At 39.9% G+C, this 17,036-nt stretch overlaps 1 protein-coding gene across 3 annotated transcripts in view; it reads right to left on the bottom strand.

Moving 5' to 3' along the window:
* Window positions 1-159: 159 nt before the first annotated feature.
* The window catches only part of grb10b (growth factor receptor-bound protein 10b), a 75,170-nt gene continuing 58,293 nt past the window's right edge, over window positions 160-17,036 (bottom strand). For 2 of the 3 annotated variants that reach the window (XM_085291075.1, XM_085291074.1), the window contains exons 6-17: window positions 13,987-14,143; window positions 10,022-10,137; window positions 9,699-9,773; window positions 7,242-7,379; window positions 6,957-7,067; window positions 6,539-6,637; window positions 6,341-6,418; window positions 6,095-6,211; window positions 5,613-5,679; window positions 5,407-5,494; window positions 5,174-5,267; window positions 160-4,298 (exon numbers count right to left, since the gene is read on the bottom strand). In XM_085291075.1, the coding sequence (XP_085147201.1) occupies window positions 4,152-4,298; window positions 5,174-5,267; window positions 5,407-5,494; window positions 5,613-5,679; window positions 6,095-6,211; window positions 6,341-6,418; window positions 6,539-6,637; window positions 6,957-7,067; window positions 7,242-7,379; window positions 9,699-9,773; window positions 10,022-10,137; window positions 13,987-14,143 (1,287 nt within the window). In that variant the 3' untranslated portion in view covers window positions 160-4,151. The remainder of the gene's footprint in view (window positions 4,299-5,173; window positions 5,268-5,406; window positions 5,495-5,612; window positions 5,680-6,094; window positions 6,212-6,340; window positions 6,419-6,538; window positions 6,638-6,956; window positions 7,068-7,241; window positions 7,380-9,698; window positions 9,774-10,021; window positions 10,138-13,986; window positions 14,144-17,036) is intronic. The other variant, XM_085291076.1, reaches the window with a different exon arrangement.

The raw sequence follows: 17,036 nt of genomic DNA on the forward strand, positions 1-17,036 counted from the left end.
ATTATCTGTTTTACCCAAAGTAGCAGATAGAATAGCTTTATAATTTGTTTTTCACATTCAATTTAATGTACTGTGTTAGTCCCTCACAGAAACCTTCACATGCTACTTTTAATAAGACATATGAAAGGGAAGCTTCTCTGCATAAAGACAAACACTGTCTTTTTTTATATCAATGTATTAATGTTTTATTCTAATTACAATAAACAGAATATATCAGTCCCTTATTTGTACAAAAATACCTGAAAAGGTTACAATTAAGATTTATCAGCCATTAAACTCTTTACAGATTGAAGCAAAGCACATTATGAATACAGAAGCTCTCTCTTACAAAAAGAGAAGTTACCGTTTTCTTTTTTGCATTCCCTGAAATACATAAGTTTATATTTTTATAGACAGATTTTTACTTTTACTCATTTGTACAGCCACATTATCTTGCATTATGACAATGTTATGAAAATGCACAAGAGTCAGAACAGATCGCGCCACCTTTGCAGAATAAGGGCCAAATGTCTGAGCTCCAGAAGCACACCAAAACTGCAGCTGAAGAGAAAAGCATTCATTCCTAACAGCTTATACCAGATTCAGAGTGTGAGTGTGAGTGTGTGTGTGTTTTATATGTAGTCATCAAGTGTTTATGGACAGTAGCTTTGCCATTGGTCCACATCTTAGACCTAGTTGGTGCACAGGAATGGTGGTGGGGTGTATCAGAGGCACGATCTGTGGGTACAAGTTACCTGACTGCCAAAGCTAACAACATGCTCCAACATGAGTGATATACGCTTGTCTAATTTGAGTGTGTATTTGGCGGTGCGGGAGGGGGGTTGAATCAGCTCAGGAAACCAGTATTTCAGGCCTTTAACAACAAACAGAAAAAATACAAACAAATTATGGAAAAACCAAAAACACCGTGTTCTTTAAAAATTGCTTGTTCTGTTTGATTTTCTCCATATATACTTTAAGTAATCACAACTAGCAAATGGGTGGTGCATGCAATGAAGAAAAGTCTCAACTTAATTAAACTACAATATCCAAGTTTGTCATCATTGTGTACTCGTCTTTTGACAGATTAGTAATTTTAACATGCTTCAAGTGCGCCCTGAGCAACCCAGGTGTATTCAGTTCAGTTAGGCAAAAATATCGATAACCAAAAATACTTACTCCACCTTCCACGTGTTCCCCAATTTAAACTGAGTTTCGCATTTAGTGTTAGTACAACCCTTACCGTTTTTATGTAAAATATAAACCCACACTTACAAAGCTCCCTGTACTGTCCCTCACATGGTAACATCTGCTACATCAAAACAAAGCCTCATTGGGGGGTACTTAACATTTTCATATTACAATAAAACTAACGGTAAGGACTCAGCAGCTTAGGATGACTTCCAGCAACTGTGAAACACTTTGTGTGATAATCCATATTCGTCCAAATCTCTGCAAGTAAAACATCAGTGACAGACTCCTCCCACATTCATACAATGATTAAAAACAGCATCGTCCTTTTTTCATTCTTAAAAAGATACCATTATTGTAATATTGTTTATTATATCCAATCTAAAATTTTTACTTTAATTTCTAAAACTCCTTTTTAACAACAATGTTGTCCTCTACCTGACCGAGTTTCCCAAAACATTTGTGGATTTATTACTTTAGTTCATGTCTATGGTTCTTTAAGGACACCACGAGAAAGCCAACTTTAGAGGTTTTGTGTTCTGGAAAATTTTGATATCTGGAATAAATATCAGAACTGTCAAAGAAAACTGAAAAAAAAAAATTTCAAAGTGATCAATGCTTTGGGAAACCCAGATACCTTTCATTCTTTCATTTTTCCAGCGTGCCATCATTTGGAATGACAATGTTAACACTACGGAGGCCAGTGTGCTTTAAACATGACTTCATAACAAGACTGATGATAACAAATCATTGCTGAATAATCAAAACTAAAAAGTCAATATAGGTCATGTCATTACAATTCTATTAATCACCCTGAACAATGAATTTAAAGTAATGACAAAAAACAAAAACAAAGTACTGAACAGCGCCGAGAAAAATATCTAAAAATTTCAAGTAATCAGTCACATCCAGGTAAATAAATAAACATTTTGCTGCAACAATAAAAACAAAAAAAAGCCATTGCATCTTACATAAATAATGGTGAACACACGGAGTGTCAACATAGCGCTGCTATTCTGCATCTCACTTCTAAAATACCTTAAGACAACCTGCTGGCAAATAATAGATGGCTGTTGATGTAAAAATGGTAGAAAAAAAATAAACACTCCGCAGAGATTGTTGATTCTGAACCTACTTAAGTGGAGGAAAGCGAGAGCCTCCAACATTTACGTCCAGTGTAACTTTGAGATGCCAGTTGTGCGTCATCTATAGTGGGAGTGTACGAGTCTATCCAACGAGAAAGCTGATCTATATGGAGACTCCAAACTGAAACAGGTGATTCTAGGAGCTCCATCGCAGACAAGTTTTCAGCCAAAAAAACATTTATTTGTATTATTCAAATTGTTTTGTGTGGGACAAAAGGTAGTCACAACTGCTTCCAGACCAACTGTATGAGCTGTTCTCAGTCTGATGCTCCTATTGTTGTCACTCAAACACACATATTTAGTAATATTTCCAGTTTTCCCTCTCTGCTTACAGAGTATGTTCACTTTATCGAAGAGCAGGCTGAAGAAAGAGTAACAAGGCCGGGATAGGAAAAACGAGAAGGCGGCGATACAGGTATCACTGTTGGATGTTCTGATGGTGTACTTTTGTGAAAGGTCTTTCCTGGTTGTAAAAAGGTGGGCTGTAAATGTATGTGTGACTGTGTCTTGGTACAAGTAGTTCCAGGTAGAAAGAAAAAAAAAAAAGGCAACATTATGTGAGAAGTAATGCACAGAGTCTGCCATTAATGTCAGAGCACGCCAAACTGTTTTCATTGCCACATGTTTGTTTTACAGCAGTTATGAGGTCATTTATGGAGCAAAGGAGCGTCACTGTGGGACGGAGGCTCCCCACAGGATCATCTGCATCTCTGGGGGGAATTTTGTGTTTTATTTTTTTTTTTAAAACGAACCACATTTCCTTTGATGTGTTGGTAGTTACCTCTAGAGGAAATGCTAGTGGTTATCCTTCCCTGTGCTGTGGCAAAGAGAAATGAAACACTGATACCGTCCTGCATACAGCTGCAATAGTATTTTTTTTTTCCCCAACTGTGCCTCAATTTAATTTGACCAAAATTCACTCTTCTAGTTTGTTTTTGTGGAAGTTGCTTTAAGAATGTCTTGGAAAACTGAATTGCAGGTAGAATAGATAAAAAGCTTATGTGAAAATCAAGAGCTTTTAAAATCCAGGATGCAAAAAGGTGGATTTTGTCTTTAGTAATGATAATAACTGAAGCTGTGTGTGGGAAAAGATTTTGTACTTATACCAAAAGCTTTGTTTCAATAACCTTTAATTTTTGCAAAACTCAATGGGATTAAAAAATAGAAACCCTGGTGCCTCAAAATGTCCATGCATTCTTATGACACTAGAGGGCGATGGCACCACCTCACAGTTAAGTAATGCGCCACTTGAGAGATCATGCGGCATCCAATGCCATGCCCACTTCCACGAGTACAAAACTAAGAGACAAACTCTTAATTCATTCTGAGGACATTTGATAAAAATGAGCGAGACTCGTTTGTCCTTAAAGAGCAGAGTAGTCCGCATGAAAGCTTCAATTCTCCTGCTGATTGTCCAGTTGAAGGGGAACGGTGCTCACATTTGAGCTGCGTGGTAAAACCTCGAGGGTCCACGCTTTTCTGGTGACTATTGGTAAGAATAATGTGGAAGATTCTGCAACAGCATCGACACAAATGGCAGTGTTCATTTCTTTCATCTTCTCTTAAAACTGCGAGCCTCTGGAGTGAAGTTGTGCATCAGACTCCTCGAACCTCCATGCAGATGAAACGAAATCCCCCCCCCAAAAAAAAAAAAAATCAGCAGTCTCCAGCAAGCTCACAACAATATAAAAACAAGTGTAACAACAACAACGTCAGTCAATTCACCAGCTTCTTACAAAGATAAAAACAAAAAGAAACGATCAACGGGGAGATTCTTTTCATTTTAGGCAGAGTCAGGTCAAGTGTTGGGGGGCGGGGTCATGTGATCCGAAGGTGTCATAAGGCCACGACGGTGCACGGGTGTTTGAGTTTGCAAGGCAGCACTCCTCTGTTGAGCTGGTAGAACTCCACCAGCTGAATCAGGTCGGTGAACTTGGTGGCGCCGTCATCAAGGCTGAAGAAGCCTTGGCCATCCTCTTCACACTGGCGGCACAGGCGAGAGCGAACGGCAGAGGGAGGGAAGAGGTGGAAAAGACAACATCAGACTTTCCTCTTATGGATCAACAAAATAATTTGAAATGTCTGATCGGTGCATTTTTTAACATAGCTTATGAAATAATGCTTTAACCCTGAAAAGCCTGGATCATCAAGTGGAGTGATTACTGAACCTTATGACAAATTTAAAAATTAAATATCAATTTGCATATATGTGTTTTGATTTTGCCACATTTGGAATTTCTGTGCAATTTAGTTTTTTATATTAGTGCTGTCAGCGTTAATATCGTTAAAATGACGTTGACGCCGTGCAGCGGCTACATACCATACATACAAATAAAAAAATAAATAAAAATATAAAATATAAAAACACTGGTGGTTTAAAGATCACAAACACTCATAACTATGGTACACTTGGCATTACAGGGTTAACAGACTAAGCTACCATGGAAGATGCAGTATTTAACAAACGTATTAGACCAACACCCAGTGTGAGTTTTATGCCACAGCTGCCCTAAACAACAACAACAACAACAACTGCTTGTAATTATCAAATAATATTTTTGTTTCTGTAATGGTTAATGTAATGGTCCAAATTTAATATTGTATTTTTAAAAAAGTTGAAAACAATAACAAACATTTAATTTGGCATCTTAAGGGGAAAAAATGAGTTCATTACTTACATACCTGAACAGGAATTATACTTGATTAATTTTTGACAGAGTTCTAAAACTCTTGTGTTTACTTACTTTAATTGTGGTCTAATAGATTTGGCAAGCACTTAAATGCAGTAAAGTAAAGCCATCAGGTGCAACAATATACAAACACGCACGAGACATGTAACAAGTAAGCGAGAGTCTTACCGGTAGGATCTGGAAATGCTTGATTTTCTGGTGATGGCACAATGTGAGCACAAACGCCTTGGGATTACTCTGACTGACTCTCAGCAGAAACAACCTGTGCGACAAAAAAGGAGACGAAATGTTGTAAAAGCCTTCACTTAGTGTTACAGATTATATATCTATATAGACACACCGATATATAAATAAATAAGTGTAAAAATATATAAAGAAAAAAGCTTTGCCAGCTTACTTACCCATCTACTTGTCCCTGCTGGTGGATAATGCGGTGGGACTCTTCTCTGGTTATCCTGCCATGGAACCAGAGCTGAGCTATGTGGATGACTGCAGAGAATAACATTTTTTTTTTAAAGTACATTTTTATAAAATAACATTATATACACAGAAAGAATATGCAAAGTTAGGGAGCAGTTGCAAGTTTTTTTTCCTGTTTTGCATTTACCTGAGCTTAGTGAGGAGTGGTGTAATGGACTGTTGGACCCCAGTATGTTCATTCGTTGAGTCCTCTTCTGAGAAAGATGCCACACAGAGACAAAACAATGTGGTTTAGTTCATGGTCTGTTTGAGCGACAGTAAACAGCAGCAATTTGTAGCTTCTTAACATAATTCTGATAACTTTAAGTGAAAAACAATCACTAAAACAGTAAACAGGCTAAGGAAAGATCAGATCAAATGTGGTGAACGCATGGTCTAATTTTAAGACTGTGGAACCTGATCATTGTCTCCTTTACAATTGGACAGAAAATGGAATTTCAGACAGCCTAAATCAAGTACTTAAAAGTCACCTTGTACATTTATAAGTTAAATGAATTTTTCCAACTAACTCTCTATAATCATCGGAGCAAACATAAACAGAACTGCAAGGATCATTAAAAAACAAAAACAAAAAACCTAACAGGTAACAAAAAGCCGAGCATCTCTCACCCGCCACGCGTGCCCCTCCTCCATGGCAGCACTCTGAGCTTCGACCGGGTTGTCAATCACTCTGCCTATCCTCCCTGAGAAATCCATTGCCACGAGGGAGTTCTCTGATACACTCCTCTAGAGGGAGACAAAGACACATGACAGTCAAAATACAAGAGTGCAGACAGACTACATACGAAGGCAGATCATTTACCTAAACTAAGTCAGACTATATCCTTACATGCATAATCACTCCAGTAAACTTACCACAGGAGCTGAAAAGTGTGAAAGTAAAGTTTTCCTTTGTTGAGGAATCTTGTAATTCTGGTACAATACGATCCCATACTGCAAAGGAAAAGGAACAGAGTAGTGAATAAAGGCCATCAAATTACTTGCATTACAAAGAATTAAAAGTATGCTAGAAGTCATGTTGGCTGTACTGTGATGTAGGCAGTGCAGAATTACCTTAAAGATTCGAAAAGCAGTCATCCAACAGCTTCTGCTCTGTTCGTCCTCTGCACACAGCATTCTCAGCTCCTTCATATCCCCTCTGCTTTTATTAGGCTGCCAATGAACAATTTACACAATCAGAACAGAGACTACGCTCACTGCATCAAACTCTTATTTTTGACACCACTTCTATCACCATTCTTATTAATTGGAGAGAGAAAGATGATATGAACAACAAAACCAAAGACAGTTCATCTGAGTTTATAACTCATAAATCACAGGGAGGGAAAAAAAAAAAAGTTGCTGCGCTGATAAACCAGTTCCACTGAGACAAGAAACGGCACAGGATATGAATCATACTCAGCTCATAATATTTCATCATTCCACTATTTCATAATTAGATAAAATCTGTTTCATCTCACTTGCGTCTCACCTTGATGCAGAAGCCGTAGTCTGTGGGTGCGCCGTGCTGCTTCTTGCCTGTGATGACAGTGAAGATGTTGCTGTCCTCAAGGTCTGCTAGTAACTGTAGATGTCTGGGCTCCTGGAGACAGAAATTAATAAATCAAAATATCAGAGAGGAGACAGCCCGGAGGCACACGAACAGACAGAGGCGTGTGCAACTCGGCCGTCAATAATACGGAGTTTCTTTCAAGGAGATTACATTTAAGGTGGACTGTATTTCGTGTCTGAGATGAATGGAGCGAGCCGCCGTTACCTTTGAGGTTCCTTTTGTAGAACAGTAGAGCCCTGAGCGCCGCAGAAACATGTAAACCTTCTTCCATGATTTCCTTCCCACGTCCTTCATGTACAGATGCCCCTGGATTTCTGGACAGCTGTTGGTGGCTAGGAAGTTCTAAAACAGGGAGCAGGAAAATGCAAATAAATAACAATTTATTCCCTCTGTCATTTCTTTTGTAAAAAGGAGCCAGATTACATCTGAAGCCTTTGAACCCCCTGTCACTACCACAGGCAGAAAGCTGGCACCATCTGTAGGGGTATCAAAGACAGGAGGCTCATTGTGACAATGTGTGAAAACTCAAAGGCTGTCACAATCCTGATAGTGACATTTGTACATTTAATTACAAAAAATAAGAGAACAGTATATGCATAATTTACTAATACTGCTTGGAAAAGATATATCTGTTAAACTCAAAAGAAAAACTCCATTAAAACTGTGTCCTGTTGTGTTTTGTGGCTTTAAAATGAAAATCGTGCATTTCTACAGGGAAGCCTAACTTGTCTTATAGGTGTTTGAAGAATTGGGTGTTTGTGGTTTCCATGTTTTAGGAAAGCATTTCACCGTGAACTGCAAGTCAAGTTACTGAAGCTGATCTGGAATCTGTGGCTTGCGGGTAAAGGCAAACTGTTCCACAGTACTTTTGAATATTTAAAGCATGTGTTTCCCAGTGTTTTGGAAACAATTTGACATTAGGCTTCGTGCATGAACATTATCCAAACTCTGCACAGTCACACGGAACGTTAATACAAAGAGCTGTCCCTTGGAGGCCGTTCGCTTCAGTAACTTACTCACATGCATCTTGCATAATGCCAAATATTGCAAACACCTGGAGGAGCTCAGGATTAGAGAGCGCCTTGGTTTACACAGGACTCTGAGTGCAAAGATCTTGTGTTTGGAAGAATTCCGGCTCTGGAAATTCCTGACAACTCCAGCTCACCTCATTCCGATCCAGTTATTAACTCCTCTATGCAGAGGATAAGTGCGCATAACTTCTATATGATCAGCCGGACTTAAAAGCTTTCTGTGAGTGGCTACCTTGAAGTGATGGATTCCACTTGTGATTTTAACTCTGACAGCTCCATTACATGATGCAGGAGAACGCCAGCCAATCCCATTAAGATATTTCAAAAAAAAATAAATAAATAAAAAATCTCCTACCAGACATTTTCTCTTTTTTGATATTTGTAAAGAGTATATTGGGAGTATTAGTGAGAAGCCAAAAAGTACACATGACACACATGTGGAAACAGTACTGAGAAAACATACAACAGGTAGGTGCAGATCCCAACTTGGCTAATAAAAACAAACTGAGTGTAATTACCTAGAACCCCAAAACAGAACACATGGCTCGAGGCCCGAGTCATTCTAACCAAAAGGTCACCATTTGAAAATTTTCCACTATGGAACTACGCAAATTGTTTAAATCCTATTGCAGAGACACTCAGAAGATGGATGTATGAACATAAAGATATTTGGAGATTTATACACAGGAAATCCCACGAATATAAACCTGCCTCGGCCCAACCTGTCTAAGTCCTTACAGATTTCCTAAAGGGTGAGAAGTCTGGAGAAAGGATCATTCAACATCTAACATGTATCGACAGCCAGCTTTTCTGACAGCCATTTACAGCATCTGTGATAAAAACATGAATAATTTCCTAACATGTACAGCTGCGAGTTGGATCTGAAGCTCTGAATATGATGATACTGACAGGCACAATTTTGTCCACTAAGCAGAAGCCACTGGACACACCCACTGCAAATTAAAACGACAGCACATATTTGTAACTACATTAGAGAAAGTCCACTAAAAAACTTCAGCAAACCTATCAAGTTTTTTCATTTTGGTTGCTACTACAGCTTTGACAAAAAAAGCATCTTAATATATCCGACCAGCCTCCTTCACAAAAGCGGCTCACCGAATTACCATCATAATCCTCCAGTCCACAACCTGCCCCCACCCCAAACCTCCCACAACATTAAAAAGGTAAATGTTTTAGAAGATATTTTATTTTTTGCCCCATCATTCATTCCGCTGTCTGTACATTTTAAAAGACACTGTTAAAAAAATTCAATTCAGCTGTGTTTTGCTCGTATTTCAATCAATAAAAAAATAAAAATAAAAATAAATAAATAAATAAAAATTCCCAACCGCACAAGGGTAGATCCGAAACTCTGCGTTCTATTTCTGATGGCTTAATTCCATCCATCACAAGAGCCGGACCTGTGGTGTGCGCCGAGACAGTCGTGTCAACAGGGGATCAACACTAGTTATTACTGCAGGCTCTGACGAGACACACTGTCTAAGGGTCAGAGGTGAGGTATGCCAGCTTGATTGTACAGTATGTATGTAGCAGGTGCTGACTCTGAAAACGAAACTGTTTGCGTGTTAAGAAGAGCAGCGAGACTGCAGCGTGTGTGAGCTGTACGTACCTGAAGGAGCTGAGATGGTAGAATTGCATGATTAGTTTCCTGGCACCACGCAACCATGTGCTCTGGGAAAAACGTCTGTTCAAAGAAGGAGGTGTGGAGAGAGAGAGAGGCAGAATTACAGATACTGTGACGATAATTATAGTGTCAGATTTTGTGACAGAAGCACAGGTGACTACTTTCATTATTGCAGTCTGCTGTAATTATGAAATAATCTGCAAGGTTAAGTTGGCTCAAATTTGCTGTTTTTACAGGCTCTGTATTTCAACAAGATGCCGTCACGAGTGACGTGGCAAGTAAAGAAGTGTGTCAGGAAAAATAATTACCAGGGGGTTTCTGAAGAATTCATATTTGGCATAGTTCTTCCTGAAGAGGAATCTACCGTCGCTGTTCATGGAGGCCTGGACCTGAACCACCAGCTCATGGTCTTCTAGACAGCGCTCTGAGAGGAGACGGGAAGAGAAAGTCAAGCTAATTTCACAAGCTTGGCCGAAAACATCTTCAACATCTCACAAACACCCTCGCACCAAACTTAAATAATTAAACAAGAGAAATATTAGTCATCAACATTTCTTGTAAACCAGAAATTAAACTTAAAGGGGGGAGAAAAAAAAAAACAAACAAAAACTCAGTGGGGTACTTTCGGCTGCTCCCTTATTTCCCAGGAGATTGCCACGGTGGATGTTTAATTTGGCACAGATTTTACGCCGGATGCCCTTCCTAATGAAACCCTCCCATTTGTACAGGCTTGGCACCGGCATGAGGAGTACACTAGCTAGCTTGTGAGTTTGCGTCTCCTTCCGTGCTCAAACCAGGAATCTTTTACAATTAGAAGTAACCGTGTTTACTACTACTACTACACAGCAGAGCCAGAAAGGAATCAATCGCAGTCATTTGGTCTAAATTTAAAAAAACAAAAACAAAACATAGAAGCAGTATGATGTCATCTCATCTTTTCCCAAGATAAAAAAGGACAGGATGTCATTATAATAATTGCAATGTACATATGTCCGTATGTTCCCCATCTCTGTCGCTGACGAGTGGACCAATCTTGATTAAACTTTGCATAAATATTGCTTAGGGCACTGAGTGCCAACATCTATATGGGATATACAAATACTTTATGCTAATCCCACAAATGTAAGTATTTATACATCTGACAGTTCAATTAAGCACCGAATAGAATCTCAGATTAGAATGGAATCACAATAGGATTTCTCACAGCATCAAACTGTAGTGATTCCTGGCATATGTATGTTTATATATTCCCTATGTAGTATATATCCATATAAATCACTAAACTACAGATGTGCTTTATTGGTTCGTGCCCAGTGCCTCTCAGTGCTACTAAATAAATGGTTAAATCTGCGAATCAACTAAAAGTGTCCTTGAAGGAATGTGGAGTCAGAGGTCCTGCTGATTTAGAGTTTCTGATTGTGACACATTGGACCGGAACATGAGTCACACGGTTACAGCCTCCGAGTCCTGTCATGTCTTAAATTAAAGACATCCTGCCTTTTCAAGTGCATCTAATTAAATAGTGGAACTTACCAAACTTTTTGAGGACCATTAGACACCAGATCAGACACAACTCTTTCATGTAAAAAAAGGAATACTCGAGAGCAATTTTTCAGTAAACTCATCTCACATTATTATCTCATTCCATGAGCCCCCTCCTCTTTACCCCCGCGGCCACAATCTCCACTCTGTCACGACTCATCTTTCTCTTTCCGTTTAATCCTGTTGCCTGTCTGATGAGTCACTCATGTTCGTGACCGTGACTCACCCTGGCAGCCCCACCTCCCCGCCTGATAGTTGTTAACCTTTGCAAACCCACTAGCAGAGGTCAGTGTTACTTATCTCAAAAGGGCCATTCAGCAGCATAGCAAGAGTGGGCAGCAGGAATAGGCACTGTATTGTTCTAGACTCCCGGAAACATCTATTCTCGTCTACCGTCCAACTGCATGTGCACACATTCGGGATCACATGCCGTGTGCTGACCCGACATAAAGCGGGGGTGCGCACGCAAATGGAGGCAGGAGTCTCACATACTGCTACAATTCAATTTCACTATATGAAAGAAATATTTAATGCACATATTACAGTGGCCGGCACCTCTCACGCAATTAAATATCAGCAAACAGCTACCGAACCGAGTTTTGGATATTAAAACGTTCCATCAAATACTTAACTGCATTTATCACAAATGCAATTTTGTCTTTTATGGCCACAAGGCTATTAAAAAAAACAAAAACAACCCAAAATCAATACTTGAGGGAGAATAAAGTAAACAAATGTAATTATGGCCTGTGACAAGCAATTAAGCACATCTGTTAGCTACTCAAAAATACTGACGAGAGCCACATATATGGAAATGTGTCAGCAAATGTGTTGTGATGCATACACTGAGCTTACTTTGATTTTTTTTAAGAACACACATACAAATGGAGTGAAGCAAGTATAACATTAACAAACGGCACGCTGACGTCTCACTTACTGAAACGTCTAAACACTGGAGATGATAAGTAGCAATTCCAGACCTGAAAAGAACAGCGTTGCAGTACAGGTGTGCCAGAACAGAATAAAGGGCTCCCAGCCAAAAATGATGTCACTCACAATAAGCCAACTTAACTGTATTTGGCAGCAAGGTGCTGGCAGGAGTGATGAGAAATGTAAGCAGATCATGATAGATGGTGAAATGTAAGGTTAGAGCTTTGGGACTTTTACTTGCAGAGAACAGATCGTATTATTCCAAGTTTCCTCACCTGACAACATTAACAGCTAGCACAAAAAAATAAAATAAATAAAACTACACAAATATACTGACACAAGTTACTGGTTCATAAATTAAATGTCTTTTTTTTGTGTGTTAAACCGTGTTTCTGTCTACTGTGCACTTCACTTCCAGACATGCAGCTCTATATAAAATTACACCCCCTTCTCTCCCACATCTGTTCAACTGTGCAGACATGAGCAGAGAGCACAGGCTCAACTTGTCTCTCATAAGTGCTTTATAATTGCCCCCTCCTCGGGGGTTTCTTTCCTTTTTTCTTAAACAGTCAGCTGGCCACAACCTTCCAAAGCCCCTCTTATACTGCTGAGTCTAGCACAAAAATCACCCGGACATAAATGTAAACCTCTGCGGCCTTCTTAATGCAGCACCAAGTTAAAATAGAGCTGTGTCTTTATAATGCTACATTAGTAGTTTGGTAGTATTCGAAACTAAATGTCACATTCTTATACTTTTTAGCAAATCGGGGTAAATGTTAAGCCAAGTCGGCCGCACTGCGTTACCTTCTTTCCACCTTTTTGAATAACTTCAGCAGTGTTTACCTCTAAATACAAGAAGAACATATAGTATAACACACTACACATGTCCCTACTAATGAGCAGCAAAATCATCCCCATCAGGTCAGCATCTGGTGCACTCATTGGCTTCACCTCTCCATCAGTTACAATAGCAGGTCTAGTAACAAAAGCTTTAAACAACTCCATCTGCTAACACATAACCACCAACCTCTCAAACCGTATCAACTGTAATCACATTTTAGGTCAAAATATTTCCCAACAAATAGATCAGGGCTCATAATGACAGGTGGAAGTGTCCTGGATTCTTTGTCCATTCCCATTATGATTGTTTTGTATTGTTTTTATTTGATCTTAAATCAGTCTGCCAGAGTTAAAAATATCAGGACGTCCAATATAATTACTCTGCACTGGAACTACTTTCTCAAAAATTAAACAACAATCAAAAGCATACTAAAAGAACCTCAAGATATTGATTTTAATGTAATCGTGCACACATGGAGATTAGACTGTCTTTTGCTCTCATTTAACTGCTCGGTTTTGAGCTTTCTTTTAGATATTTCTTCCCCAAATAATCTTTTGTCTCTTCTCTATTGAATGTGAAAATAATTAACCTGTCAGTACTAAAATAACCCTCCTATCGGCTACTGCAACTTTCCACACAGCCACTGCGTGATACTGGATAAGATCAATGGAATTTTTGGCTTCATGCATGCATATGCTTTCTAGCATGCACTCATGCTTGAATACACGCCTGGGTAAGAATCAGCGCCTCAACTGTCCAGCCAAGTATACGGGCATGCATGCATGCATGCATAAATATCAATGCACCTGTAACTCAGTGATTGAATTGCAAGTCTGAGCCCACCCATGAGCCCATGGGTTTCTGTGTGGGAAAATGTGCCTGTTCATGTGTGCTCACGGGTATGTGTGTCTGTGTATGAGACTGAGAATGTTTTCAGGCTTCTACAGCTCTGTTCCTTACCTAGCCCTAGCAGTGGGTGGTGTTCAACAAGTGCCCAACTGTTGTCATCCACACAATGGCTTTTATAAACCAGGAGCTGGCACAGGTCCCTGGCTGTCATGTTGGCTGGGATCTCCACAACTTTACCCATGCCGTCTTCACTGAAGATCTTCACAATCTGTGACAAGAAATCCAAGGTTTCAGTTTGAGTGAACAGAAATCACATGAAGGTAGTCTGACAAACGAAATACTAAAAAAAAGTGAGAAGAAACTTTTACAGTAAACCCATCGTGACTTTTACACAAATCCTTTTTTTGAACACTAGAGTCTAATAGGTGGGTGAAGCCAGCAATTTTCCTCAAACACTGCAATACGGTTTCTCATATAGCATCTTATGCACTATAGCATACGCAGCCTTGTAATTACGGCACACAATAGAAAAGAACAGACATTCAAAACTATACGGTAATTGTGGCGTTAGAAATAACAGATGAGATTTTCTTATAGCAACTTGTCGATGTAATACAAAAGCAAATACACTCCAGTGCATAACAAGTGTCCGCTCTTGTGAACACAAAGCCGGTCCAAATGGGTACGTACTGAACACAGCTCAAAGAGAAGTAAGCACAGTTTTAAGTTACAGTATATAAAAGATGAGGAATACGAACACTGTGCTTTCCAGCTTAACCTCAAACAAAACTGTCTTAACTCGAACTGACTGTTGTTAAATTGTTTACTTTCTTTAATAACGCATTTCACACAGTAGCATCATGAACGTTGGTAATAGTACTCTAGCCAGCTCAAAAATAAATAATATCAATAAAACCCATATTTCTATTAAAAGCATGCTCGTTTGGGGAAGGTTGTAATATTTGGAGATGGTTGAGGTGGAATTTGTTTTTATTTTGTACGAAACAAAAAGGACAAACAAATTTGGAGCGCTGTTACACCTCTGCATAAAATGTAAACACATCTACTCCACTGATCTTTCTATATATTGCTGTACAGCAATAATGCATGAGGTGCTGAACAGCTAAAACCTTCCTCTAATATCCCATCTGTGTGAGAGCCTACCATCACTATCCAGGCGTCTAATATTAGCATTAGTAGCACTACATCTATACTGTGGATAAGCCTTTTATTCCACCACATAATCCAGGGGATTTTGACAGTCCAAGTTCCCAGAGCCATTTTTTTAATAAACAGGACAACATGTGTTAACATTTACTTGATACATTTCTAATGGCCCCCAGAGAAACTAGAGCAACCTACTTAACCTACAGACAAATGCAGCCCTTAGTAGGCTGGATTCCTGTGTAGGCTAAGCTTTCACATGTATGCATGCCTCCCACATAATATCATGACAAAGAAATTCTGTTCTCTTCCTGAGCAAATACCCAGCTTATAGCATCACAGTTTGCACAAGCCAGGCCTAAGGCACTCTGCCCATCAAAGATGTTTAAGATGAAACGCAATGGAGCATATACCCCTTTTCAAGGGTGCTGACGTATTTGGATCCTTTTGCTCTGCTCACATCTTGGAAAAGGGAAAAAAAAAAAAAGAAAAATGTCTTCGGCCTTAACAGTATTTACACATTACATTTCCTGCCTCAGGTTTAACGTGAAAGTACTTCAAAGAGAAAATGTCTTAAATTGTAAAAAGAGGAGAGGGAGGCGAAAAGAGAAATGAGACACAGGAAGAGGGGTCTTACCTCCACGGCCCGCAATAGGCAGCAGTCCGGGGAACACGAAGGCATTTTCGGAATGAATCGGCTCCCCCAAACACTCACATAAGCGCACTCACTCCAATATAGTCAAGAAGACAGAAAACCTCGCTGTTCTGTCGCCCTGTGTCCTCCAGAAAGAAAGGTACCAATTTGAATGCCAACAGCTGACAGTTGTGCTACCTGTCATGAGGCTAGTCCTCAAGTCTATCTGTAGACTGCAGTCTCCAAAGAAGAAAAAAGGAGGAAAAAAAGAAAAAAGGAAAGGAAAGGAAAAGAACAAACTGTCTGTGTGACCTAATGCCGGTATGTATACAGCGCACAGGACGAAGACACTGAAGCAGTCGGCAATCGGATGGTACAGTAGAGTGCTTCCAGTGCCGGTTGAGTCTGACAACTATGCTCTGTCTCTCTCTCTCCCTCACAAAGGGTTACAGCCTCAGCCATGGGCTCTGAGGCACACTGAATCAAACCACACGCTCACTAACCAATCATAAAGCTGCAGCAGGCTGATGTAATCATTCCCACACAGACCGAGGCGCGCACACAACACACACACGCTCCCTCCGAGGCACTCAAGTAGACACACATACGCACAGTCATGCACAAACACAGCCAACTTTTTCAGACCTCTTGACGATCTGTGCTTAAGTTTCTTTTCAGAGCTCGATGCAAGAGGGGGCACGTTTGGAAAGAGTGCGGCACAGTGAAGAGGACAAAGACAACAACCCCCCCCCCAAAAAAAAGTTTCTCTTTATTGCTCCTCTCGTTCCAAAATGTTCGCAAGTTTTTAGGTGAACGTTCGGAGGCTTGTCCGTTTTTCCTTCTTTTGTGTTCACCTTCCCTCCCTTCTTACCTGCATTCCTCCCTTTATGTGGCTTAACTTTTAACTCCCAGCTTACAGCAGTAACAAGACTCATTACAGTGCAAATGAAATGAAACAGACCTGGGCTGGCACTTCAGCACTCCAACCTCCTACTTCTCCCGTAGTGGCTCGCTTTGTGCCAACATTCTTTCTCTCTAAAGAACAAAAAAGCTAGAGACTTCTGCACACATGCACACACACACATCACACCGCTCCTTTCAACTCTGATATTTAATATAGCATCAGACAGACAAAAGCTTTGACACACCCCGTCTGGGAAAGGCAAGAGGAGCTTTACCTTATCCTTGAAGTAACTTCCCCTTCCCCCCCCCTTACTTCTTCTGGGAAAAGCAGGATGCGTGTGCTTATACATGTGTGGGTGAGGTGTGATGACAAAATGAGCACAGTTCCTCGGAAGAAAGGAGGAAATAGTGGTTAAAGTGGTAGCGGGAAACTTTGGGGAGAGAGCGGGAAAGAGTAAGG

Source organism: Mchenga conophoros, linkage group LG11, assembly GCF_057382185.1.
Source record: "Mchenga conophoros isolate Kocher_MC1m ecotype Shallow Benthic linkage group LG11, M_conophoros_male_GT1.1, whole genome shotgun sequence".
Lineage (NCBI taxonomy): Eukaryota > Metazoa > Chordata > Actinopteri > Cichliformes > Cichlidae > Mchenga > Mchenga conophoros.